We start from the raw sequence: 24,379 nt of genomic DNA, 5'->3' as shown, positions 1-24,379 counted from the left end.
CGTTATATAACGTCGGTCAAGGGGATGACACCTATTCCTTATAATCCAGTGCACAGCGCACTTCTTGAACCGAGAATAATTGTTTCATCCACAAATGCCTTTCGTTTCTGTCGGCTGTCGAGGGATGAGATGTCAGTTTGCGGTGGCCTTGCTTGCGCCTTTGGGACGAGTGTTTCTGATCCGACTCCACCAGTCCGCTTTGACTCCACAAACCTCCACTATGACCATTCCGTCCGGTTGCCCCTGCGCCCTGCGCTTTGGGACACTTTCAGATTCCCGTCCCGCGCTGCTTGGCCGTATCAGACTGAGGGCTTCACTCAGGTACTTGTGTTCGATGTGTTCGGCGGGAGCCCCCTAGCATCTGTAGCAGATCTCGGATGGCGACGAACTCGGGTGACTCGTATTCACGGCAGGTTGCTATGGGGCGTTCGTTGATGTCTAACCCGCAAAATGTGGGTGACGAGCTCGTCCAAGCACTCACTACGCCAGCCACAGGGGGTTGGTCTCCGACACCCGGGCCCTGGGCTGACGCCAATCGCCGCCACCAGTTCGGGGCACATTCCAAGGGCCAATTGAGTGAGCACGCAGAGAGATCGTCAGGTACGCGAATGGCGAAACCCTGCCATACCTTGCCCGATTCGCATGCTTCTCCTGGATGGCTGACCCATCTGAGCACCCCAGATGTCCTTGGCATGTCGACGCCGCCGCTGAGATCCAGAAATTATGCGATGGCGGCCGCATCGGCAGCCGCTTCCAGGACTTTGATCTGTGTTTCTTCAAGTCTACGCATTCTTGCATCGCTCTCTACCACTGTCATTATACTACTGTATCTCGTTTTGCAGAGTGTTGTTTCGGGATCTCTTGATTGAGAATTTCTCGAGCTCTGTATCCATCACAAGTTGCTGCCTCTGCACCGCTATTGTCGTTCATCGATTCAATTCATTTGGCTGGATACCAAATTCGAAACAGCACATTGCGATGTCATAACTAGGACGGGCTCCTTTCAACCTATTGCTTCCAAAAAGCATTTGCAAATGTGGTGATCTTGTCCACATCTTAATATCACAGCCATGCATCGACGGTGGTTGTCAGTACCTCTCTTGTCAAGCTGCGTTTCAGCATTCTATCCTTACCAGTCTGGCGACGGCGGAAACGACAACAGCAAGAGATTCATACCTTTGGATCTCGAGCCTCAAACGAAAGATGATTCCGGAGTCGTGACTCTTGACATCATGAAGGTGGTAGGTCAAATCGAAGAGCTCCCATGCCACCAAATGCTAACCAGGTCAGGCCAGGAGGAACAATATATTCCCCGTCGTCACCTCTACAGCAGCTAATATGCCGAATGCGATGGCCATCAATCAAGACGGCAACGACTACACCTACTTCTCGACCATGAAATTCGGCTCTGAGGGACAAGAGATGTACATGCTGATCGACAGTGGCTCGGCCAACACCTGGGTCATGAGTTCGGATTGCGAGTCGTACGCTTGTCAGACACACAACACCTTCGGCAGTGAAGACTCGAGCACCCTCAAAACAACCACGCAAACATGGTCTATGACTTACGGTACTGGAGAAGTTGACGGCGTGGTGGCGAAGGACACCGTGCAGCTGGCCAATTATACCGTCAGCATGAACTTCGGACTCGCTTCAACTGCTTCGGATGATTTCAACAACTATCCCATGGATGGCATACTGGGCATCGGCCGGGCGACGTCGGATGCGCTGGACTCGCCGAGCATCATGCAAGTTTTGAGCGACCAGGGCCATCTGGCTGAGAACATTCTGGGCATTCACCTGCAGCGGAGCTCTGACGGCGCGAAAGACGGACAAATCACCTTCGGCGGTGTCGACTCGTCCAAGTTCGTCGGCAAACTGTCGTACGCGAAGACCATCAACAGCGATAGCTGGCAGATATCAGCAGACGACGCAGGCGTCGACGGCAAGGCAGTGGGATTTCAGGGCAAGACCGCCATCATCGACACCGGCACTTCATACATCCTGATGCCTCCGAACGACGCGGACGCCTTGCACCAACTCATCCCGGGCAGTTCTCACAACGGCGAGCGATATGTGGTCCCGTGTTCCGCCTCGGCGAACGTGTACTTTACCATATCAGGCATCAAGTATTCCGTATCACCAAAGGACTATGTCGGCAAGCAGAGCGGCTCCGGCTGCCAGAGCAACATCATCGGACACCAGCCTTTCGGCCCGAACGATTGGATCCTCGGCGATGTGTTCCTGAAGAACGTGTACACTGTCCTTGACTTTGACCATGCTTCGGTCGGGTTTGGAACGAAGGCTGGAACTACCGCAGCCAACGGCAGCAGCGCGACGTCCTCATCAGCCTCCTCTTCCGGGACGGGCGCTCCTTCCTCGTCAGGCTCGAACTCTACGGTTTCGAGTAAACCTTCGGCGACATCAGGGCTGGCATCTGGCGGATCAGCTGGCCCAACCACGTTCGCCACATCGACGACAGGAGCAGGCGGCTCGACAGCAAACGGTTCCGCCAGCGGTGCGGCAGCCACGTCGTCGGCCAGTACCGGGGACAGCAACGGCGGCAGCGACAGTGACCCCTTCAGCCAGGCGGGTAATACTGGATCGTCATCAGGCTCGTCTTCGTCTTCCAGCGCGGTCAGGTCGAGGTCCAGCTCCCTGATACCCATCATGGCCTTGGCGTTTGTGGTCGGGTTTGTTTTGTAATTTTGTGGTTTATCCGTCGGTCGCCCGATAGTCTTCCATCGATGGGGTGGCAGCAAAGAACGGTCTGGATCCCATCGTGGGCGTTGGTTGGATACCACGAGAGAGAGATTGGCATGTCATACATAGCGAGGATTCCCTAGCGTCAATTAGTATTGTTTAGTCATAGAGCCATGATGGCAATGGGCACCAGTCCGCAAAGAAAGAATATTACCTATTTCCCACCGGTCAGTGGTGGGTGTTGTATGAAAAGCAACAAAGTTCTACTCTATATGAGAGGTGTCGTTGTTGAACTCTGCCGGTTAATTTCCGTCCGAGGCCTCGTATACAGTAAGTAAGTACCTAGGTAAGGAAGGTATGTATGTGGCGGTCGGTCACTCGACTTCTAGGTTGTGACGAACATGGCTGCAAGAGGCATTACGGTCTCGAACAAGTGCGATGCCGGACACGCTTGGACGCAAGTGATACGGTACGTACGTACGTCTCAGAAGTCAAGAATGGCGATTTCCATATCGCAGTCTTTGAAAAGTGCTAGGCAGTTGACGAAGTATACTTCTTATAGAGTGCTATATAGGTATTTGACGGAGTACACTTCTTGCAGAGTGCTATGGATTTGACAGAGCTTTCAGAGAGCTACATATTTAACGGGGTCCACTTCTCACAAAGTGCTATGTATTGATCGAGTACTCCGTATACTTCTCACAAAATGCAACGACAGAATCACCAGCTGCGATTCCGTCTTGTTCCAGTTTTCGAAAAGCGCGACACCACATCCTCTTCATCTCTATTTGTCCTTGGCTTTGTTGACTTGTCTTGATCCATGTCTACATACCTATCCTGGCCCTTCACCTCCGTCCAGGGACTGCAGACTTCCTGGTTCGGCTCCCTCCTTCGAGGCTCGTCTCGTGTCAAGCCACTGACCAGCCCTTATCAATGCGTAATTCTGCGCCGTTCAATCCCACAGCGGTTGCCAGGAACAAGATTGCATTCGCCGCGTCAATGGGGTCGCAATTCCCACATTGTGTCGCCATGGTCGGCATCACCGTGTCCAAACCTACCTTATCCGGAAGCACCCTGCTGTTCTTCATGATCTCTGTTGCAACGCCACCGGGCAACAGGATGTTTGTTTGAATTCCCTCTTTAGCGTACATCCATGCCGTGTTGCGAGAAAGGCCGAGTAACGCGTGCTTGGAGGTCGTGTAGGCAACCCCTGCGGTGCCGCCTTTCACGGAGGCGAGCGAGCCGACGTTGACAATCCGGCCTTTCTGCTCGGCCTCCTTGGTGAGGAAATGCTTGATAGCAGCGCGCATGACGTTCAGCGGGCCATGGAGGTTGACATTCAGTACGCGGTTCCACATCTCGTTTGAGATGTCTCCTGTGCGTTCGAACTGATCCATAACACCAGCGACATTGCAAACGATGTCAATGGTAGGCCATTTATTCAAGACTTGTGTGATGGCGGCGTTGACCGATTCTTCGGAGGAGACGTCGCATTTGATGTTGAGCAGGTCGGGGCTTGATGAGTCCGAGGCGTCCACGACGTCTAATGCGGCGACTTTGGCTCCATGGGAGAGGAATAGTTGGGCAGTTGCGGCGCCGATGCCATTTGAAGTGCCGGTCACGAGCACGACCTGGAGCTATGTCAGTGCTTGAAGAGCTGGGAAGGCTTTTTGAGACGGTGACAGAAAGGGAGGGAATTGTGGGCATCTCTTGTTCTTTCTTCGGTGCTTACCTTGTCCTTCAAGTCCGCCATTGGAGAGATCTGGTATCTAAGTTGGTCGTCCTGTGTATGGACACGAAAGCGCGGCTGAGACAGAGCTTTTAGAGGAACATGACGGCCTTGCTTACACTGGTTCAGGCCACCCCCAAAACAGTCAACTCTTGCTGGATCCTACCCTCTTCATCGTTCTTCTTCCCTAGCATCGACTAGCTTACGATCGATGGCGGGAGATCATGGCCCGATCCTGGAGGTCTCGAGGACCACAGACGGTTGATAAGTACGGTCGTTCCGGATGGCCTTATTCAATAGGAGATGGAGGGGTCGCGTGGTTATGCGGGGTCAATTGCTGCTGCATAAAGTTATGAACGATGCTTCTGGTCCTGACGCGCGTTGCTGGAAGTACGAGAGACTGAGGAACGTGAAGCAGGAGTAAATGCGAGAAAGTAGGAGCGTAAGATCAATCCAAGATACCGGCTGAGTGCCCGATCTTTATAGCTTGATGCGAGGCCACCAGGAATCAGCAGCCGCGGCGAATCAACCGTGATCCACGCAGCCTGCCATCTTTATGGTATGGCTGTAGCGTTCACCTGACTGGAATTGCAGGTCAGCATGAAGCGCATCACCACCATCACGCCAGCGTAGTGACTTCTCTTCTTAGGCTCTGACGCGAAAGCAAGCTCCAAGTATAAAACGAAGAGCGGCAAGGCTGAAGCTTGTGACTTCGTCGGTTTTCTATTTGGTGCGTATGCGAAAACGTACTCAGTATCCTGCATTCACCAACTTCTCACGCTTACATACGTTGGGGCATCATCTCGCAACTCGTGGACATCCCTCTCTCTCTCTCACTGCTAACAGGCGAGATGAAAGTCCTGCGACATGCCAACAGATGATGAAGATAGCAACGGCTTCATCGGAAAAGTCCCTAATGGCAAGATCGAGAGTTACAGGCACCTGCTGGCATCGGCGGACGACACCCCTTCCGAGTCTCGAGATCGAGACTCTCCGACCGAGTCAGTCGGCCATGGAAGCCGCCCACCCTCCCTGAGACAGTCGTCGCTCTCCCACCCTCGTCCGCCCGGTACTCCTCGAACCAACAACAGGGTGCGGTTTGACCTGGAACACGTTGCGAGCAGTCCGCAACCAGAAGAATGGGTAGACGAGGAGGACTACCTCAACTCCCCGAGCCAGCGCGCTCCGCTGCTGACCGACATCACTCCGCCGTCTCAATCTCCCTTCCTGTCCGAATCCTTCCAGCCGGAGGATTACCTGCCCGATGCGAGGCCCAAGAGTGGGATGTCGAGTGCGTTTATGAACATGGCCAACTCAATCATTGGGGCCGGGATTATTGGTCAACCATACGCCTTCCGACAAGCCGGGATGACAATGGGCATCATCCTGCTGGTGGCTTTGACAGTGACGGTGGACTGGACCATTCGTCTGATCGTGATCAACAGCAAACTGTCAGGCGCAGACTCGTTCCAGGCGACAATGCAGCATTGCTTCGGGTCGAGTGGTCTTGTGGCCATCTCAATCGCGCAATGGGCCTTTGCTTTCGGAGGCATGATTGCTTTCTGCATCATTGTGGGGGATACGATTCCTCATGTCATGGAGGCCTTGATCCCAGGGTTGAGAGATGTGCCTTTCCTATGGCTTCTAACCGATCGGAGAGCCATCATTGTACTTTTCGTCCTTGGTATCAGCTGGCCGCTGAGTTTGTACAGGGATATTGCAAAGGTAGGATACGCTTTCATCGCTCTTTAGATCACTACTGACCCTTGCAGCTGGCAAAAGCATCTACACTGGCGTTGATCAGCATGTTGATTATCATTGTGACCGTTGTCACCCAAGGAGCCAGTGTCGATTCTGAACTGCGCGGAAACTTAAATGGGCTTCTTTTCGTCAACGACGGGTTCTTCCAGGCAGTAGGAGTCATATCGTTTGGTAGGGCTCTGTTGCATTGGAATCACCCGAGCTAACGTCTCCAGCGTTTGTTTGCCATCACAACTCGCTACTAATCTACGGCTCTCTCAAGACGCCAACCATAGACCGATTCGCGACAGTGACGCACTACAGCACCTTTATCTCCATGATAGCCTGTCTGGTCATGGCCTTGGCAGGGTTTCTGACGTTCGGCAACAAAACCAAAGGCAACGTCCTGAACAACTTTCCCTCTCAAGGACATGTACTGGTTCAGATTGCTCGGCTATGCTTTGGGCTCAACATGCTCACGACTCTTCCCCTCGAATGCTTCGTCTGTAGAGAGGTCATGAACAACTACTGGTTTCCCGAGGAGCCTTATCAGCCGAACCGCCATTTGATCTTCAGCAGTGCTCTGGTGGTTACCGCTATGGCCATAAGCTTAATCACATGCGATCTCGGTGCTGTGTTTGAACTCATCGGAGCGACGAGCGCTTGTGCTCTTGCCTACATCTTACCACCGCTGTGTTATATCAAGCTGAGCACCAGAAGCTGGAGAACAATCCCTGCTGTTGCATGTATTGTATTTGGCTTCGCTGTGATGGCTGTCAGCTTGATACTCGCTATGAAGAAGATTATCAAAAGTAAGTAAGCGTCTGACCTATTCCGTGGGTATCACTGACACAATTTTCCGCAGATGAAGGTCAGCACCAGCAGTGCTAGAACGGTAGATACGGAATGATAGACAACTTCTAATGTGGATGATGCTCGATAGACACGACATGTCTAGAGACAGAAACAGAGATTCAGATGGTCTGCCAGCCATTTCTCGAAGGGACTTGCTTTTGCTGCCCCGTTCTCCCCGTTTCGCTAACTACGTTGAAATGATTAAGGCCTGGGATATTGATGGTTGATACACACGAGTAACCATTTCCCAAGAGTTGTAGGGGGTAAGTTTCGTTCTTGAACCCTTGACATCATTTCGCAACACCTCAACTCGCGATGGGCATTCGTATGGGTCTCTGCGGTGATGGGAGATCTGTCGACATACATTGGCATTGTGACATCGAACAGCCTGTACCGCTCGTCTGAGCATTGAGCACACATCGTTACGGCCTTGATCACTTTTGACGCTGACAGGCTTGATCGTACATCTGCCTCACATGTTGTTTCCTCACCTAGCCTGCTAAAGGCATCCCACGAGGAGTACGACGACAGCCTTCCAAGAGCACTGCTGTACACGCTTTTCCAGCCTGCCATGCAATCCAAGGACTTCACGTGATGTACGATTTTCCGCTCCCTCTCGCATCAATACCGAGAAGCAAAAGAAGCGGGACCAAGAACCAAATCACATTGGTTACGCAAAGGCCCACGCCGCGACTCGGACCTGAGAAACACCCCTACCTCAGCACATCCTCCTTGGGCCAGATCACGAAGTTTTACAGACCCAGCAAGTCCGACATGATAGCAACATCAAGGACGTTCTTAGCGAATATCTCTCAACGGACCACTCCAGGTGGAGGATAACGCTATCCCAAAGGGAATATCCTCCCGATATTGGACGAAGAACGGAGTGGCGTATCACTACCCTCATTCATCGCCATCGCCGGTCTTACGTGGCTGGTTAACGACCACGGAAATTCGGGCGGATCGTGTCCCTGACTTGCGTCAGAACAGGAGGAACCTCTTTAACAAATGGACCACGTACATGGGAGTCGATCTGCTAGCTGCCCGCAAATCTTATACTGTACATGGTGAATCCTGCGACGACCACAACCACCTCGGTCCTCTTTCACGACTTGTCATCGCCGATGCGACTGGGGGTATGTCTACATCTCTCCCCGGCCGAGATAAGAATTCACAACGAGGAATTACCATGGCCACCGCGAAGAAAACCCTACAAACTCGAACTTTAACTCAACCCGCGCAGTCATGTCTCAGTCAATCAATCGATTACTGAGTCTCGGTCCGGGTTGTATACTTACAAAGATACAAACATACCTACATACAGACTCCGTACATACGCACTATATTCCGCCCGTCGGCGATCACGAGTAATCTCGGGACGCGCCCGTGCAGGAAAGAGGGGCTATGTAAATTGCCAGAGTACCTTAGCTGAATACATAAGCACATAAGTATTAAATACATAGCTGCCTGTCCGTCACGCGTGTCGTTAACGGCGTTGACACCGCTACGAGTGCCCGACGTGGCGCTCGACTGTTGCTATCTATCGTAAGTGAGTGGGTAGGCAAGCGTGGCAAGAACGGGATTGTGAAATGATCATAATACAGTGCCCTCACTCGCTCACTGACTTTTTCTCGCACTGATCGACTGATTGACTGGCTGGCTCACTCACTTACTCACTCACATTCACCCCGTCTCACCGTCACATAGTCTCTCTATCTCACACTCATTGACCGACTTACTCACTTACTTACTTACTCCCTCCCTCACACTCACACAGTCTCTCCGTCTTATACTAACTGACTAACTCACTCACTCACTCACTCACTCACTCACTCACTCACTCACTCACTCACTCACTCACTCACTCACTCACTCACTCACTCAGACTCATTCTCACTCAGACTGACCCACTCACTCACTTACTCACTTACCCCTCCCTTATACTTACACGGTCTCTAGCTCACACTGACTGACCGACGGACTAATTAACTGACTAACAAGAAACCATACACGTCTTTAGTCCTTCTCCATCCTCATGTTAGAATTTCCTCACGTCTCGATAGGCAGATTGTGCTGATCGTCATGCCACCGCCACCTACCCTCCTAGTCCTTCCCTTCCCTTCCTTTCCTTCCAACGTATCCTTTGTTCGGAGCTCGGCTGTTCGAGAGGATCGAGACAGGCCGGGCCGTTAGTCCATCAGAACAGCAGGCAAACAGGCAGATAGGCTACGGCGATGTATTGATGCCGAGGGCGCAATCCATCTCGGAATCTCAATCTCGACATCGCACACTATACGATGGAACGATGGAAGGGTGGTCACTACTTAATGTAGGAAACGAGGCATTGCATTTTCAACCCTGGTTTTTTTTTTAATTTCATTTCTTTTCATGGCACTATCGTGGCACTTTCTCAGGAGCGCAGAGCTCATTGCTCATCTCACTGTCGTGGCACTTCTCATAGTGCGGTCTTGCTCATCTCACTGTCGTGGCACTTCTCAAGTGCATAGCTCTTGCTCATCTCACTGTTGTGGCACTTCTCAAGTGCATAGCTCTTGCTCATCTCACTGTCGTTGCACTTTCCCTCCAGTGCGATGGAAGGCTCATCTCGCTTTCCCAGGAGTGCAAGCTCGTCTTCTCCCTGTTGTGGCCCCTTTTCAGCAGTGCACAGCTCATTTCATCGTTTCACATTTCACATTTCACATTGCACGCCTCTGTTGCTTGTCTCTTGAATCTCCTTGATGCAGCTCACCCCTCAGAGTCTGCACCATACGATTGTGTAGGTGCTCTGACATCTCAGTCACTTCACTTCTTGGCCTTTCTCTCGGCTCTCTTCGCCGCGATCTTGGCCTTCTTCTCGGCCTTCTTCGCTTCGTCGGCTGCTTTCTTTGCCTCATCAGCTGCCTTGCGCGCCGCGTCTCTCCCCTCTGTCTCTTTCTTCTCACGCTCCTCGGCGGCAGCCATCGCGCGATGAGACTCCTCCTCAGCCTCGCGATCGATTTGGGCCGAACGCTCGAGAATGTCTTCCACGGCAGCAGCACGACGCTCGCGAACTACACGCATTCTCTCAGCCAGACGTCGCTCGTTCTCTTCGGCAACGCGCTCATCTCGGAGGCCTTGGATCTGCATGCGTTCCAACTCCCCAAGCCAACCAGGCATACCGCCAATGTCGAACGAGTAGCCCTGTTCACGAGCACGAGCGTTGATTGTGTCATTTCCAGTGGGGCAAGGGGTAGGTCTGGTTCTTGTAGCCCCGGCTTGTTCGGCGCGGCGTTGCTCCTCGACTGCATTCAAGGCATCGTCTCTTCCCTCCTGCAACGCAGCTTGGGTGGCTGCAGTGGCGGTGGGGCGGAGAGGCATTTCCCGGCGGGCGGCAGCAAGGGTCTCAGAGCGTAGAAGGCGTTGTTGAGCCTGCGCAAAGGCAGCGCGACGGGCAACTGGATCCAGGCCTTGAGCAGCATCTAATTCGGCTTCGATTTCATCGTAGAGTCTCTGCATGGCGCGACGAGAAGCTGCGGTTTGACGTGGTGGACCTTGACGGCGAGAAGCTGCAGTTTGACGTGGCTGCGCTGGAAGACGAGAAGCTGCAGTCGGACGCGGAACGTCTGGGAGATGATGAGGAGCTGTAGTCTGACGTGGCTGAACAGGCAGACGACTGGGACCGGCGACAGCGCGGGAGGTGGTGTGGGCACCAGCGTTGCTGTCATCAACAAGAGCCATAGCGTCGCGAATGTCTTCAGCGCTGATGTTGGAAGGACCAAGGAAGGCACCACGAGGGGGCGGAGCTTGACCGCTCATGATTGCGCGGGCAATCGAAGCAAAGTCCGGTTCATCGGCGTCAGGAGTGACAGCACTGGCAGGGAGAGAGGCATGAGCACTCATCATCGTTCGAGCAATCGCAGTAGGGTCATCAGCACTGACGCCAGATGTGACAGCACCAGCGATATCGCGGACAGCTGCAGTGAAGGATTGGGGACCAACACCGGTAATGACGAATTGCTCATTGTTGAGGGGGTGGACTCTGTACTCGGTAGGAGCTGGAGCCACAGGCGGAGCAGTGCGACGCTGATACTCTTCAATGGTCTCATTGCGACCGTGTCGTTGACTTGCGGGAAGAGGTTGCATGATGTCGTCAGTAACGTCCTCAGTCCCAGCGGCAGCTCCGGCGCCGGCAGCAGCTGCATTGCTAGTGAGAGCACTTGGAGCTGGCCGACGACGACCATCGCGGCGTGGTCGACGAGGAGGTGGGGGCACATCAGCGCCTTCGGCGACAGAGCTTGCATCTGCAAGATTGCGTGGCTCGGTGTTTCGCGCAGTGGCAGAACGAGCAGCACGAGGGCGGATTGGCGTGCCGAGATATTGGCTCAGACCAGCAGGTGGGCGGGCGCCATACATTGACAGCGCTTGCGTCGCCATTTCCATGGTGGTGAGAGGGTCATCGTGAGCAAGACCAGAGGGAGGGGTGAGAGCAGGAGCGGGATTGGTGATGGCAGCTTGACTGCTGGCTGGAGGGTGATCGGTGACGGCCGCTTCATCGCTGGCACGCGCGATGTGAGCGGGAGCAGCTTCATTGCTGGCGGTTGTGGCATTGGCAGGACCACTGCTGCTGGCCTCACCGGCAGTGTCACCTTCAGCGACTTGAGTGTTGTTCCTCTCGTCCTCCTTGGCCTTTGCGGCCTTCTTGGCTGCGCGCTTGCGAGCCTTCTTCTTCTGTTTTTCGAGGGCGATCGCCTGCGGATCGTAAATTTGTCCCATCTCACCAAACATGAAGAGATTCGGTTCTTCAGCCATGTTGCTCGCTCTGGCGTTCTCGAAGAGGCGAAGTGGGTTCAGGGAAGAATTCAGGAGATGTTTGCCTCTGACGAAAGCGCGGATGGCAATGAGGCCAAGGTAGACAAAAGTTTGGACGCTTTCGTGGAGCGGATCTTCAGTGAACTCTGGCTGCTCGGGAAGGCTTGGCAATTGGTCTCGCGCACAATTGAGGGCAAATGTGCGGATTGATTCGAGCGCGCTGGCTTCGGTCTTTCCGGACAGGTACTGACAACCCGTCTCTAGATCTTCAATGAGGTGGACGTTTTCAAGCGCACCAGGCTCGCGGCAGGCGTTGGCAAGAACTCCCAGAATGTCGGTATCCAGTCGCCAGGTCTTTTTGCCAGTCTCTGCGTCGGTGTCGAGAAAGGCAGCGGTGAAGATTTGAATGAAGACGCGGTCGCCCGCTTCTTCACTATTGAATATTTTTTTGCCCTCTTCAAAGGCCTGAAGGGGAGAATTTGTGTCAGTTTTGACGCGGCCGAGACTTGTCAATGGGGGGTTGGAAGGGAAAGACTTACAAACTCCGCAAGGATTGTCTTGGTCGCGCTCTCAATCGTGGCGCGGTCAAGATTGTCGTCGTCCTCTTCTGGGGCGGGCGAAAGGGAAGCAGGAGAAGACGGAACTGCTGGTGGTGGTGGTGATTCTGGCTCTGAAGAGGACCCAGAGTCTAGGCCGTAAGAGAACAGTGCATTGTTTGCGCGCTGCACCTGCGCAGCCCGTGGGAACTTGTTCGCCTTGGTTCCTCGACCCATTGCGGTTCAGTGCGCTGCGGTCTGCAGCGATGAGATGCGTGGGTTGGTGGTGTTCGGTCTGCAGTAGTGGTGGTAGTGGTAGAGAAGACCGCAGCGACGAGGACCGCGAAAGTGTGAAATCTTCTGTGAAGCGCTGGCGCACATTCTGCGCACCGCTTGGCGGAGGCAGCGACGTGCTCACCCATCTTCACTGCAGGTCCGGTCGTAATGGGTGAGCACGTCGCTGCGCGGTGAGCCGGTGAGGTACTGAGGTGAAGTGAAGCAACGGGGTGAATCTGGGGCGTTAATATGGGGATGTTTTAGCGCGCCTTGGCAGGGGCAGCCTTCCTCAGCCTCGTCCCTCTAGTGCACAAGGGTAAAGTATGATGCATGTGGAAAATGCACACTTATGCACGAGACACACCACGATCAACATTCTTTGCTGCCCTGATGGTGATGGTGATGAAGCATACTGCGACTTGAAGCAAGTCTACTGTTGTCCACCCGTCATACGGCCTGTTTTCAAAGACATCAGCCTGGTGCTGGCCTAATGCAGCCACAACACAGTACGAGCATTTTGCTGAAGTGTTATCCCATTTGTCCCCTTTGTCCCCTTTGTCCCCTTTGATGATGGAGGATTCTTACCTTCAAAGTTGTCACAACTCAAATCCACTCATTGACCGCAGCATACACCTCCACGTCCATCTTCTGTCCTTTTGTATCCCTCACGCTACGTGTTCTTGACCCCAGCAGGGTCGGAACAGGGGATGTATGTATGTACGTTGCAACAGGAGCACCCCCACACGGCTGCATATTACATTTTGTTTATAGCACGGGAGCTCCATACCTAGCCCCGTAGTCCTCACATACACATCACATGAACACACAACCACCACCACCACCATCTACAATGTACAATGTACAATGTACAGGGAAGGAGCCGGAGGGGCGAGAGTACTCCACTACAACTGGCATCAACCACGTCCCACTATGGTCTTCTCTATCTTACACAGGGCATGACTTTGACCCCCTACGACCCTCGTACCTACGTACCCGCTTGGTCATCTGGAATATACCCCGTTCTACACGAATGGCTGATGTATCAACGCCAGTCACGTCCAGGCCTTCGACATTTCAATGTCGCCTATCTCGAACCTCGTCCTCACTGCACCCACTTAAATAGCGAAGCGGTCTCCAGACAACATTCGGCCGAAACGCCACTGCAGTCAAACAATCGATAGGGATTGGTCGTCAATGGCAAAAGGTGGATAGCATCAATCATTGACATCGTTAATGGCGAAGCTGGTATCTCGGTACTTGGTCATTTCAAGGCCCACAAGTCCACTCCCTCCACTGCATGTAGCCCACCAAATGCAATGGATCATATACCCACCGTGTCTATACACGCGCCCTAACCACCAAAAACACCCAGCTCAATCATGTACCCCCACTCAGCTACCCATATACATATGCTGCTGTCCTGGTACTTGTTGGGGGTTGGCAAAGTCCATCCCGGTCCCGCTGACGTACCCGTCTGAAATATCTTCGTCATAAAACTCCCCGCCACTCGACCCATCGAAACTGGGCCGCCCCATACCCCCGACATCACTCAGATCACCCGGATCGTCCGCCACAGAGGAAATCTGACTCCAGTCGATGTTCTGCAGCGCAGGGTATTGTTGCAGCAACGCCGCGGGCAAGGCAAACCCACCGGTCCCGGTGCTTGGATCCATTCCAATCATCATAGGTTGGGGCATGGGTTGTAAACCGCCCTGCTGAGTATATTGGGCGTGTTGAGCTTGTTGCTGTTCCATCCTGGCTCGGTTCTGGCGCTCTGCCTTTTCTTCCTCGAGGAGAGGCTTAATGCATATCCTGCCAGCTTCGCTGCGGAAATGTCGACCGAGGGCATCGGCTCGCGCAAATCGTCTTCCGCAACCCCAGTGTTGACCGGGCGTGGAGTGGAGTTCACCTTTACACACGAACTTCTTCTCGCCGCTATGCAAACCCTCGTGCCGTTTGCGATCGTGCTGCCTCGCAAACGCTTTCCCGCAGACGGTACAGACGAAAGGCCGCTCGTCAGTATGCGTCCGCAAATGCGAGCGTAGGTTATAGGCCCGAGTGAAACGCTTCGGGCATAGAGTGCATTGAAACGTGGCCGGGTGTTTTTGAACCCTCGTGCTCGTTCCGGACTGAGACGCATTAGGTCTGTTTGGATCCGCCAGATCAAGAATGTAATCCCTGTTCTGACCCATGGACGAGGTACTGGCTCGCCGGTTCTTGTCGATGCGGCCTGACTGCACGCCGGGCCCGGGAGACGATTCCCGTGACATGGAACCGCCGCGTTCAGGAGTGCTAGAACGTACGGATAGACTGTTACGGGCTGCATTGGTTGCTGTAAGGCCAGGCGAACTCGACCTTGACAGTGGACGTGTGAATGTGACATCGGACTTGCTTCGATTCCTACCTCCTATATGTACTGTCAGCTCAATTTCAGTATGTATGGCGTAGTCGTATCTTACTGTTGCTGGAAGGTGGACTCAAAGCACCTTCCATCGTATCTCCTTGTGGTCCGAAGCTCTGCTGCCTCGAAACAGGCGCCGGTTCGATATTGATTGTTGGAGGCGCAAATTGATCAGCCTGCCCAATGTCTGAGACGACTGAGGTATTTCGCATGTGGTTACTTGGTACAACAGGAGCTTGGACGTGATATTGTGGGGGTGATTGAGTCGAATACACATCCGGAACCGGGATGCCCATGGGCTGGCTCAGCAAGCCACTACCGTCCATCCCGGTACCGGGTTGGCTTCCTTCCAGATGGGGCATGAGCCTGGGCGACCGGTAAGCCTGGTCACCCAGGTTGAAAGATTCTATGCCAAAAGTATTGCTGGAATCGGGTTGCGCGGGGAGATAGGGAGAATGGCTGAGATCCACTCCCGTATTATGCAGTTCTGCGTGAGCAAGATAAGGGGAGTGTTGCGCGGATGAAACCTCACTGTGCTCTGATGGCGCTCTCCGATGCTGGGTGAAGCTAAGACCGGAATAGGCGCTTGAAGGGTCAAGCGAAGCATTTCGTGAATGCTGCGGAGTATAGAACTGGCCATTGGTCGAAGCCGGTGAGCCAGGTTGAGAAGACTGGGTCTGGTTCTCAGGCGGCTGCAGCCCTGGAGATTGATGGTCTTGGGGCGAAGATACCTTGCTCAACTCTGCCGGATTGACATTGTTCTGGGGATTCATGTCAAAGACCTGGTTCATGGAGTAGGCCTGGTTGAAATCATTGTTCATGTTATCGCTCTGATATATGAAGCCGCCGTTATTGTAGGACTGACCCAGATTCTGACCTCCGAATTGATTGTCCGCGTAGATATTCTGGTGATATTGGCCGTTGTCATAGAAAGTGGTCTGGTTGGGGTCAGCCTGGAGTACGCCCTGTTGTTGCGAGGCAAGAAAAGGGTTGTTGAAGACGTTTGCCGTGTTGAATTTGCCGTGGGTCAAGGCTTGCTGTATGGAAGGGTCGACACCTTGCACTGTATTGGGGTAATGGTTTGGTGAAGGTTGAGGGCTTATGTGCTGGGCATTGCCTCTTGAAGGGGATCTTCCCCGGGTGTTATCCATCTCTTGGACTTCAGCTCCCGCAATGCTCCACTACCGGTCGTGTCAAGGATGCCGGTGGCTGGACGTAGTAAGAAGCGCTTGAGGGGGCCGACGATGACACTCCTTCCGGAGAATTTGGGTTGTCGGCGATGGCGCAACGTCTCGAAAGAAGTTCGATTCGCGCCAGGGGTTGGCAAAGAGGTGTACTTTGAGGATTAGCCTGTGGCGCAGCGAGTTAGAGGAGACATTCTCCCTAAGATAAGTGAGTGACCGGGCTAGCAACCTACTTAGCCAGGCAGTGAGGCTGTGCCACAATGGAATGGGCTATAAGGTCGCCAGGATGCCCAATGACTCAGCGAGTAGGGAGAGGTAGGTTTTCTGATTGGCGCGACGCCGATGCAGGTCGATGGGAAGGTCGGCGACGGTTTGTGATCAATCTGTGGTGTGAGTGTGAGGCGAGCCGATATTCACGACGGCTAGCTGGAGAAGGTCCAGACTGCGGGGACGAAGACCGGTAAGATAAACCAACAGCGACTGCACAAATCGCACAGGACTGCCAGGGAGAGACAGCCAGGTGGTGGAAGCAAATCGCCGAGTATATCCAAGATGCGACGGATGTGAATTGTGAGACGTTGGGTGTGGGTGTAGGAGCGGGAAGGTGAAGGCGGGATGAAGGAAGATCGAGATGTGAGATGTCGCGCCGAACGGCGTCCCTACTCGTAAACGTGCGGTTCCAAGGTGTCGGCGGCACGCTTGAGACCATCCGGGCTGATCGCTTCAGCTCTGGCTGGCATGGGAGAGACCATTTCTGCGTTTCCTCAGGCTACTCTGATTGGTTTGCCTGGGTGCTGTTCACGGACCAAAAGGCTACCAAAGGTCCCGCGAGGCATCACATCCAGTTCTACAAGCTGTATACTTCTGAACAGCACCTGGATCTTGCTCAACTCGCACTCTTGCAAATGACACCAGGACTACGCTCAATACCAACCCTGGCCTGTCCCGAAAAACATGGCCATCAGACTCCCGCACCCCATTACATGCTTCAGACCTGCTTCTATTTCCAGTGCCAACTCATCGCGACTACACAGTATCAGTCCTGATCCGCCTGTCCTTCTCGAGACCAGGGTACGGAGACCTATCCAATCGAGTGCAGTATTATGAGCGGGAATGGATGGCATAGGACCATATTCGGTACAGAGTTGAATAAGAGCCTCGCAGTGTCCACTGCAATGAATGTAAGCTCTGGTGTTCTGGAAGGCGACGCCTGAATTACCCTGCATAACGGCTGCCTTCTGTGAGCCCTTCACGGCCCTGATACCGGACCCACACGTACCAAAGGCCACAATCACCGTGTCTGCCTTGCATAAATCGCCCCTCCACCAAGACCACCTGTCAGCAAACTTATCTTGGTGCCATGGTTCCTGGTGATCATGACGTTGAGTACCACGCAGTCAACGCAAAAGTCAAGGTAATGTGCAATCGACGCGTGGACAGTGTCTGTTTGTTTTCATTACTGCTTCTTGCCTTGCATGATCTCCCCAAGTTTTGCGGTCCCGTTTCTATGTTACAAAGCACACCCTCGTCTATGCTCGGAGACGAAACTTCACCTCTTTGTTCTGTTCCCTCAGTCTCTGCCATGCTTTTCTTGTAGAACTTCTCTTGCGAACTCCTCGTTGTGCCAGGGAGCGCCTTTGGATTTTGGTAGCTGGTGACCCCGTGAACGCCATGCTCCCCACCTGGAAAATGCTGCCGTAGATAACACCCTGCTGAGCCTTGTACACATAGAAAACATACGGAAACAAGGAGATATGCCGTGCGGAAAAAGAATCGTCATCCATCGTGAAGGGATTTCGTGTCTTCGGCTGTCCTGCCTGCCGCGCGACTGAGTAATTGAGCGTTCCAGCCGAACCTCGGTCGTGGACAGGTAGATTGAATTTCTGCCCAAGAAGAAGCCTATGTGCTTCCGCCAACGGTGCAAAGTTCATGATATGGTTATGATTTGGACGGTAGTCATTGCAGAAGTTGCGACTTGGGCGCCTGGCATGTATGCGTACCACGGGATGGTATCCCTGGATGGGGAATTCAACCTGCTCACTGGTGAGTATACAGACGACATACCAAGATAGACAGAAAACGTACCGCAGCATAGCACCTTCATGATCTTTTGCATGAAACCTTGGTTCTGCTGCTCCTGTTGCGGCGCTGGACGCCCTTGGCTGCCCTGCAGGGCTCCAGTCGCGGGACTCGTTCTCGCTTGCTGATTCACCAGATTGGCATTGCTGTTCTGGAATTGAGCTTGGGTGCTTGCTGGAGGAGTGTTCATGTCGAGTTGCCCGGCTAAACCACTACCTCTCTTCGGGAGATTGCCCCCGGCGACGCCGCTTGTGCGATCTCGAGCGCTCTTCCCCATGGCTGCCACTCCGGGTTTTGCGGGTGAGCCTGGGGGCGGGGGCTGCGCTGCGTTTAAACGATCCGCCGATATTCCTGCTCGCTCCCGTGGAGTTCGTGTCCCATCTCTACCTTGCACGGCAGAGGCCCCATGCAGAGCGCGAGCAGATGCTTCAGCTGGAGGATTGGTATTGTGCAGATGAAGTTGAGATGGATGCTGCTTGACAGCTTCCCAGCCGCGGCCGCCGTTCAACTTCATCCAGTCATACTCGCCATCTTCAACCTCGCCGGTATTTTTCAGCGCCTGAGTGAACAGATCTCGCAGGAAATCGTAGTCCGGGGTGTCTTCAAATCCAAGATTCCGAACGTAGCTGAGATATTTGTTAAACTCCTCTGTGACCACGTTAGCACGACCACACAATTGGTTGGCTGGATCAAATTCCGACTTACCAGGGAAGCCTTCACACAGATCTTTAATGGCAGTTGTCTGTTTCTTCTCGCCAATCTTTTCGTATTTCTGCTTGTTGGTCGCGGCCTTGAGGCCCTGCCATGGAAGGCCCCCTCTCAGAAAGTACATGAAAACATGGCCTAGGGCCTCCAAGTCGTCTCTTCGCGACTGTTCTCGTCCCAGATGTGTGTTGATACTCATATAACGGGCTGTACCAGATAATGATTTTCGCTCGCGATAAGGAATGTGTTGCTTTGTCTTGGGATCACGGTATTGTTTGGCCATGCCAAAGTCCACTACGTGAATGACGTTGGCAGCTTTCGTGTTAGGTCGGCCAATGAGGAAGTTGTCAGGCTTGATGTCACGGTAGATGAGGTTTTTCTCATGGATGGTCTGCACCCTGGAAAGCTGTGGACGAGTCAGCCAAAGCCACATGTGTTTGAACGAGATCGTACCATCTGCTTGGCAACCATAACAACTGTTTTGATTGAGAACCGTCTGTTGCAGTGATCGAAAAGGTCTTCCAGACTGGGACCAAGGAGATCAATCACCAAGATGTTGTGCAGACCTTCCTGCCCAAAATAATAGACATTGGGGATGCCAGCTAACAACAGGGTCAGTAATTTGCTCGGACGACAAAGGTCGCGGCGCATGTAGCTTACGGCAACCGACCAAGATCTTGTATGTCCTGTACTCATCGCGCAGCTGAGGGGCATCGCTTTTTCTAGGTTCCTATGCACCATTTATAAGTTTTCTGACCCGTCAACTATCTCACGCCGTTAGAGCTCACGAATTTGATAGCGACCTGCTGGTTGTTGAGCAGGTTGGTGCCTTCGAAAATAACGCCAAATGAACCCTCCCCTATCTTCTTGCCGACGCGATAGTGCACCCCGACGACGTTGGACGATGAGGATGCCATGATCAAGTGAATGCAGTCCCGGCGTGCAGGCGGAACGTATGGACGGGTGATTGAAGATTGTCAACGGCGTGGTGGTCGCGGAGAAAGAGGGCGTCTGAGGCTGGGTGCGAAGTGCGAGTTCACGCCTCCGCCACCGCGGTCACTGCGGAGGTCAGTGAATGTGCACAAAACTGACACGAGATGTCGAGATGGCCGAGGGCATACACTAAGAAAAAGGCCGCGGAAAGATAGGGCACATGCGGCGTGATATTCTGGCGGTCGATGAGGATGGCACCGGCGCAGGTGTGGTGTTGTTTTGTCTCGAGGAGATTGAAGTTCAGCAGTCAGAGCGAGGGAGCTCCTGCCAAGCCTGAGCAATGGCTGTAGCCGCAGTCCTGCCACCCAGTCGCCCACTGAGCCACTGCACTCCACTAAGAGGGTCTGTGGACACACGCCGACATGCAGACACTCCCCGTCCGTCCTTCAGTCTGAACAAAGCAAAGGAGCAATTCGGCGAGGACAGAAGAACAAAGATGACAGGCATCAGGACCATCATATTTTCTCGTGTGGCTCCGCACGCCCAGGGAAGCGGGCAGGAAGCTTGACTCGGATGCGGCTACGACAGCGGCGGTGAGGCTCCTTCAGGAAACATCTGCATCCACGAACAGCGATGCCTGGAGGCTAGAACGCGCCGTTAACCGCCCACACCATCACCCATCCTGAACAAAGCAGCAGGGCTAGAATCTTGTTCGACGAATCGCTGCCATGCTCCAGTCTGTGTTCCTCAACGATCCAAAAGCCCAACTGGCCGTGGCAGGCATGCCTCACTTGTTCCTCTTCCATGAGCAGACGCCCTGCGACTCGAGCCAGAACCATGATCGATAATCTGCCCTATTCTTGGCTTTACCCAATCCGCGCAGACTCCGGGCAGGAGCTGGGGACAGGATGATGCATCCCTTGCATAAGCCTTTGACGGTGGGCCTGATCACCACTCTGCTCCGATATCGTTTTGGTGGGCGTCCTTCTCTATTTGTTACGACCTATTGTACACATTTAAAAACAGTTGAAACCAAGCCCTGCACTGGCTCTCTCTGAAAACAAAATAGCATGATCATCGGACCCTTCCCTGTTGCAACTATGTTCCAACGCTTGAGCGCAAGAACCTAAACACCCCAAGCATGCTCCGTACCGATGGCTGTCAAGTTAGATATCCGCTCGAGCGTCGAGGCTCCATAACGCCCCCATGCAGTCACAATGCAAGCCACGCCGCGCAGCTTTGCATTTTCCACACACCGCAACGTCCCGATCTCTTCTTCTTCCTCCTCCTCTTCTGCAACCCCTGTTTAGTATACTCCGTACAAAGGTATCAATGCCCAAGCTAGATAGCTGTATCGACGTCCCGGATATGCGTTGGAGCTTCTACATGAAACCCTTTCTCAACGCAACTGTTTGCCTGGATCAACCATCATCTGCAGGTTTTCCTCCACGTCCTTTTCCTTGCCCCTCTCCACACTTCGTCCAACCCTAATTACTTCCTCGCCGACAATGCCGTAGGAGAGCTGCCACCTCCCGTCGACTGACTACCATACCGCATCACTTTTCTCAGTGGGGAAGGCGTTGTCGGCTGGAACGGAGAAGCTGGGACCGCTGACGGCTGCAAATCGGTATGCTCATCCTTCCTGAAAAGTCCTCCAAAGTGCAAACTCCTGCTCTTCTTAACCACGTTTCCTGCAATATTGGTCAGTTTTTGATTCGCGTCCCGTTGGTGCAAGGGTCCGCCTGTGACCGTCGAGTTGTTGTCAGGTTTGGATCTCGAGAATAAACTGACACCACTCCTACTTTTCTTCAACAACCCGGAGTGTCCTTTGGCTGAGCTGCGGTTCTTGATGGGACTTCGGGTTGGTGTTGGGGCTGCAACCTGAGCTTTGCCGGTTTCAGAGAGGGCAACTTTGGCTGATCGAGGTGTATCACGAGCGTACTGGCTGAGATCGCCGAGTGAAGGCGAGTATATTGGAGCATCCTCAAGTGAGATAGAGTCGGAGTCGGTGTCAATCTCTGCTGCCGGAGTCGCTGCCTGCGGCCGCGCACCAGCTTGAGGAGTACTGCTGTCTGCCGGCATGATCGGGACCGTTCGATTTGCAACAGCCAGCGGAACAGCCATGGTACCCGGTGGATGCATCCTCAAGGGGTTGACACCTTGAGAATCCTCGAGTTCAGGTGCAGAGGCTACATAGCCATTCTTCTCATTCGAGAATACTATCGGAGACAAGACAGACCGGCCAGCAGCAAGTGCGCTATGCTTGGGGTTGCCACTCGATGTATTCGCAACTGACGGTACACCCCGCTGTGGTACTGGTGGGCGACGCCTTGCATTGCTTCCCAGAGTCGAGAATGTGGACACTTTTCCCCGAGACGACGCAGCTATCAGTTGGCTGACCGGAGGTGCAGGTTTTGATGGCGAGATGGGTGGGAAAGGTTGCCCTGCATCCTTCGGACTACCGAGGGCTTTGTCTCCCTTCTTTAGGCTGAAGAGAGATGACCTTGAACGAAGGAAGGACATGTTGCGTGGAAGCGTGGAGTAGAAGTCGAGTTTGTCGACCGCGCTAGCAAAGGATTTGGTAAGAGAGCCAAAAGGTGAATCGTTGTCGCTATGTTCGGCAGCACAATCTGTCGTGGGGACGTCTATGATGTCGCCCAGCAGAGGCGGGTCTTGGGCAACTTTGGATTCTGCTATACTCTTGGTCGTATTCAGAGACCTGCGTCGAATGTGGGCATTGCCTGTAAGTCCTTTGATCTTCCCTTTGTAGAGATTTATCGTTTCCGCACGACGACTCGATAAACCTCGCATCAGTGCTGGCTGGTCAGCCACCCTCGTCTGTCCACCTTGTTTCTCCATCTGCTGCGTGTTTGAGGTTGCCGCCTGAGTACGTTGGGGTCCAGTCACGATCTTGTTCCTGATGACATTTCTGAGACGCAAGATCCGTCCTCTTTTCAACGCAGTCCCATCAGCAAGCCGGTGGACTTTATCCTCCACGAGTGGTGAGAGGGCAGGAGTCCCAGGTGGTGGACCTTGATGTCCGTCTCCAGAATCTTGACAGGCTGTTGCGATCCAGCCCACCTGTGAGTTCCATGTAGACTGAGAGAAAGCAGCATCTGATATCTCTCCGCAATGGACCCCTTCGGCACGAGCCACGGAGACATTGGTGGTGCTGGTCAGTATTGGAGCTGAGATGACACTGCGAGCAACGGTCGATGTACTGGCAGTCTTGGGAAGCTGAGTTGAAATGCTGCGGGGATAAGGGGTTAGTTCTACCGGGCGTGCGAAGGGCAGCCATGACTTGGGACGCAGCCGATGGGCTCGTCGACGTATGCTGTTGAATCTTTGCGGTTCCCTAGGAGCCGTGGGTGTCTGCTGGATCTTCACTCTTCCTGGTGAGTTGGACTCGACAGATGCTTCCCCGCCATGGTTGACGGATCTTGGTTCAGGTGTGGGAGGTGGCTGATTGTTCGGGTCACATCGATGCGAGAGACTAGACTCAGCACCCGCCCGCAATTCGTCCTTGGACGGAATCCTTGAAGCTGAGCACGGGTTAGTCCTGGTATGGTACGCACTCGAGGTTTCCTTACCCTGTCGTGAGCCAGCACGACTAAAAGACCGTATTGTGTCCAAGGAGAAAATCGAAAATGATCCCTTGCTCCTGGAGCGGGTATGGGTGTTCGACACCATGCTTGTCAGGGTGCAGGCGTGTCATGAAAGGATCACGTTGGTACTCGACAACTGACTGACATGGTCACGGATTCCCCAGGAAGGAAAACAAAAGAGCTGACTGGTAGGGGAGAAACGCAGGTAGGAGTGGCATGATGAGAGTAGTATACAGGAGAGAGCAGTTCCTCCTTTGTTGCCAATCGAGGGCAGGATGGGTTGGAAGGCGGCAGCGACCACGGTCAGTAGCATCTGCTGAAGTACGGCAGGCGCAGGCTGCCAGCATTGAGAGGCGCAATGCCAGCGACATCATGAAAAGGCGTCGACGTCGAGATCACAACAGGTCGGGGAAGCAGCAACTTGTACCCGCCATGCTTGAGTAGCAAAACGCATGTCGAGGGTCGAGTCTTGTGTTTTTGCATCTGTCCCTCGAATACAGCTTCCAGGTCGGGCTCTTACACTTAGACTGCCACACATTCGTCAGATATGCTACACATCGCACAGACCACGTCGCGACGCTGGCAGGACTCGCCTATGGTTGTGATCTGCGGTTATCAACCTAGCTATAGGACATTGTCGCTAGATAGCTAAGACCGGAATACACCGCCTCTCACCCACTAAATGATGATAGTGATCATATACGAATCCGTCAGCAAGCGAGGAACTACTGTGGTCCAGTCCATACATACCGCGGCATATGACGGCCAAATCACGGCGTCAGCGAATTTGAAATGGGAGAAAAGTGTGGGTTCACCCAGCACGGTACGTGTACCCTTTCATTCTG

General features: G+C 53.6%; 7 protein-coding genes across 7 annotated transcripts; 2 read left to right on the top strand and 5 right to left on the bottom strand.

Annotated features, from left to right (window-relative positions):
- Positions 1 to 1,070: 1,070 nt before the first annotated feature.
- G647_05994 (uncharacterized protein) lies at positions 1,071 to 2,706 on the top strand (the record flags this gene model as incomplete). Its single annotated transcript, XM_008730319.1, has 3 exons — positions 1,071 to 1,245; positions 1,286 to 2,618; positions 2,655 to 2,706. 3 exons carry the CDS (start codon positions 1,071 to 1,073, stop codon positions 2,704 to 2,706), a joined length of 1,560 nt encoding a protein of 519 aa, XP_008728541.1.
- Positions 2,707 to 3,611: 905 nt separating this feature from the next.
- Positions 3,612 to 4,456, bottom strand: G647_05993 (uncharacterized protein; the record flags this gene model as incomplete). The annotated part of the gene is made up of 2 exons (XM_008730318.1): positions 3,612 to 4,334; positions 4,436 to 4,456. The coding sequence occupies 2 exons, from the start codon at positions 4,454 to 4,456 to the stop codon at positions 3,612 to 3,614; spliced, it is 744 nt and encodes a 247-aa protein (XP_008728540.1).
- An 843-nt stretch (positions 4,457 to 5,299) lies between these two features.
- On the top strand, positions 5,300 to 6,992 carry G647_05992 (uncharacterized protein; the record flags this gene model as incomplete). The annotated part of the gene is made up of 3 exons (XM_008730317.1): positions 5,300 to 6,157; positions 6,205 to 6,364; positions 6,409 to 6,992. The coding sequence occupies 3 exons, from the start codon at positions 5,300 to 5,302 to the stop codon at positions 6,990 to 6,992; spliced, it is 1,602 nt and encodes a 533-aa protein (XP_008728539.1).
- Positions 6,993 to 9,829: 2,837 nt separating this feature from the next.
- On the bottom strand, positions 9,830 to 12,588 carry G647_05991 (uncharacterized protein; the record flags this gene model as incomplete). The annotated part of the gene is made up of 2 exons (XM_008730316.1): positions 9,830 to 12,280; positions 12,355 to 12,588. The coding sequence occupies 2 exons, from the start codon at positions 12,586 to 12,588 to the stop codon at positions 9,830 to 9,832; spliced, it is 2,685 nt and encodes an 894-aa protein (XP_008728538.1).
- Positions 12,589 to 14,018: 1,430 nt separating this feature from the next.
- G647_05990 (uncharacterized protein) lies at positions 14,019 to 16,179 on the bottom strand (the record flags this gene model as incomplete). Its single annotated transcript, XM_008730315.1, has 2 exons — positions 14,019 to 15,034; positions 15,087 to 16,179. The coding sequence occupies 2 exons, from the start codon at positions 16,177 to 16,179 to the stop codon at positions 14,019 to 14,021; spliced, it is 2,109 nt and encodes a 702-aa protein (XP_008728537.1).
- Positions 16,180 to 18,168: 1,989 nt separating this feature from the next.
- Positions 18,169 to 19,913, bottom strand: G647_05989 (uncharacterized protein; the record flags this gene model as incomplete). The annotated part of the gene is made up of 6 exons (XM_008730314.1): positions 18,169 to 18,227; positions 18,298 to 18,939; positions 18,997 to 19,402; positions 19,450 to 19,598; positions 19,657 to 19,726; positions 19,785 to 19,913. 6 exons carry the CDS (start codon positions 19,911 to 19,913, stop codon positions 18,169 to 18,171), a joined length of 1,455 nt encoding a protein of 484 aa, XP_008728536.1.
- A 1,507-nt stretch (positions 19,914 to 21,420) lies between these two features.
- Positions 21,421 to 23,619, bottom strand: G647_05988 (uncharacterized protein; the record flags this gene model as incomplete). Its single annotated transcript, XM_008730313.1, has 2 exons — positions 21,421 to 23,471; positions 23,520 to 23,619. The coding sequence occupies 2 exons, from the start codon at positions 23,617 to 23,619 to the stop codon at positions 21,421 to 21,423; spliced, it is 2,151 nt and encodes a 716-aa protein (XP_008728535.1).
- Positions 23,620 to 24,379: the final 760 nt, after the last annotated feature.

The sequence above is a fragment of the Cladophialophora carrionii genome (genome assembly GCF_000365165.1).
Source record: "Cladophialophora carrionii CBS 160.54 unplaced genomic scaffold supercont1.5, whole genome shotgun sequence".
Lineage (NCBI taxonomy): Eukaryota > Fungi > Ascomycota > Eurotiomycetes > Chaetothyriales > Herpotrichiellaceae > Cladophialophora > Cladophialophora carrionii.
Note: the sequence above shows the minus strand (reverse complement) of the source record. Positions and strands in the feature narration are given on the sequence as shown.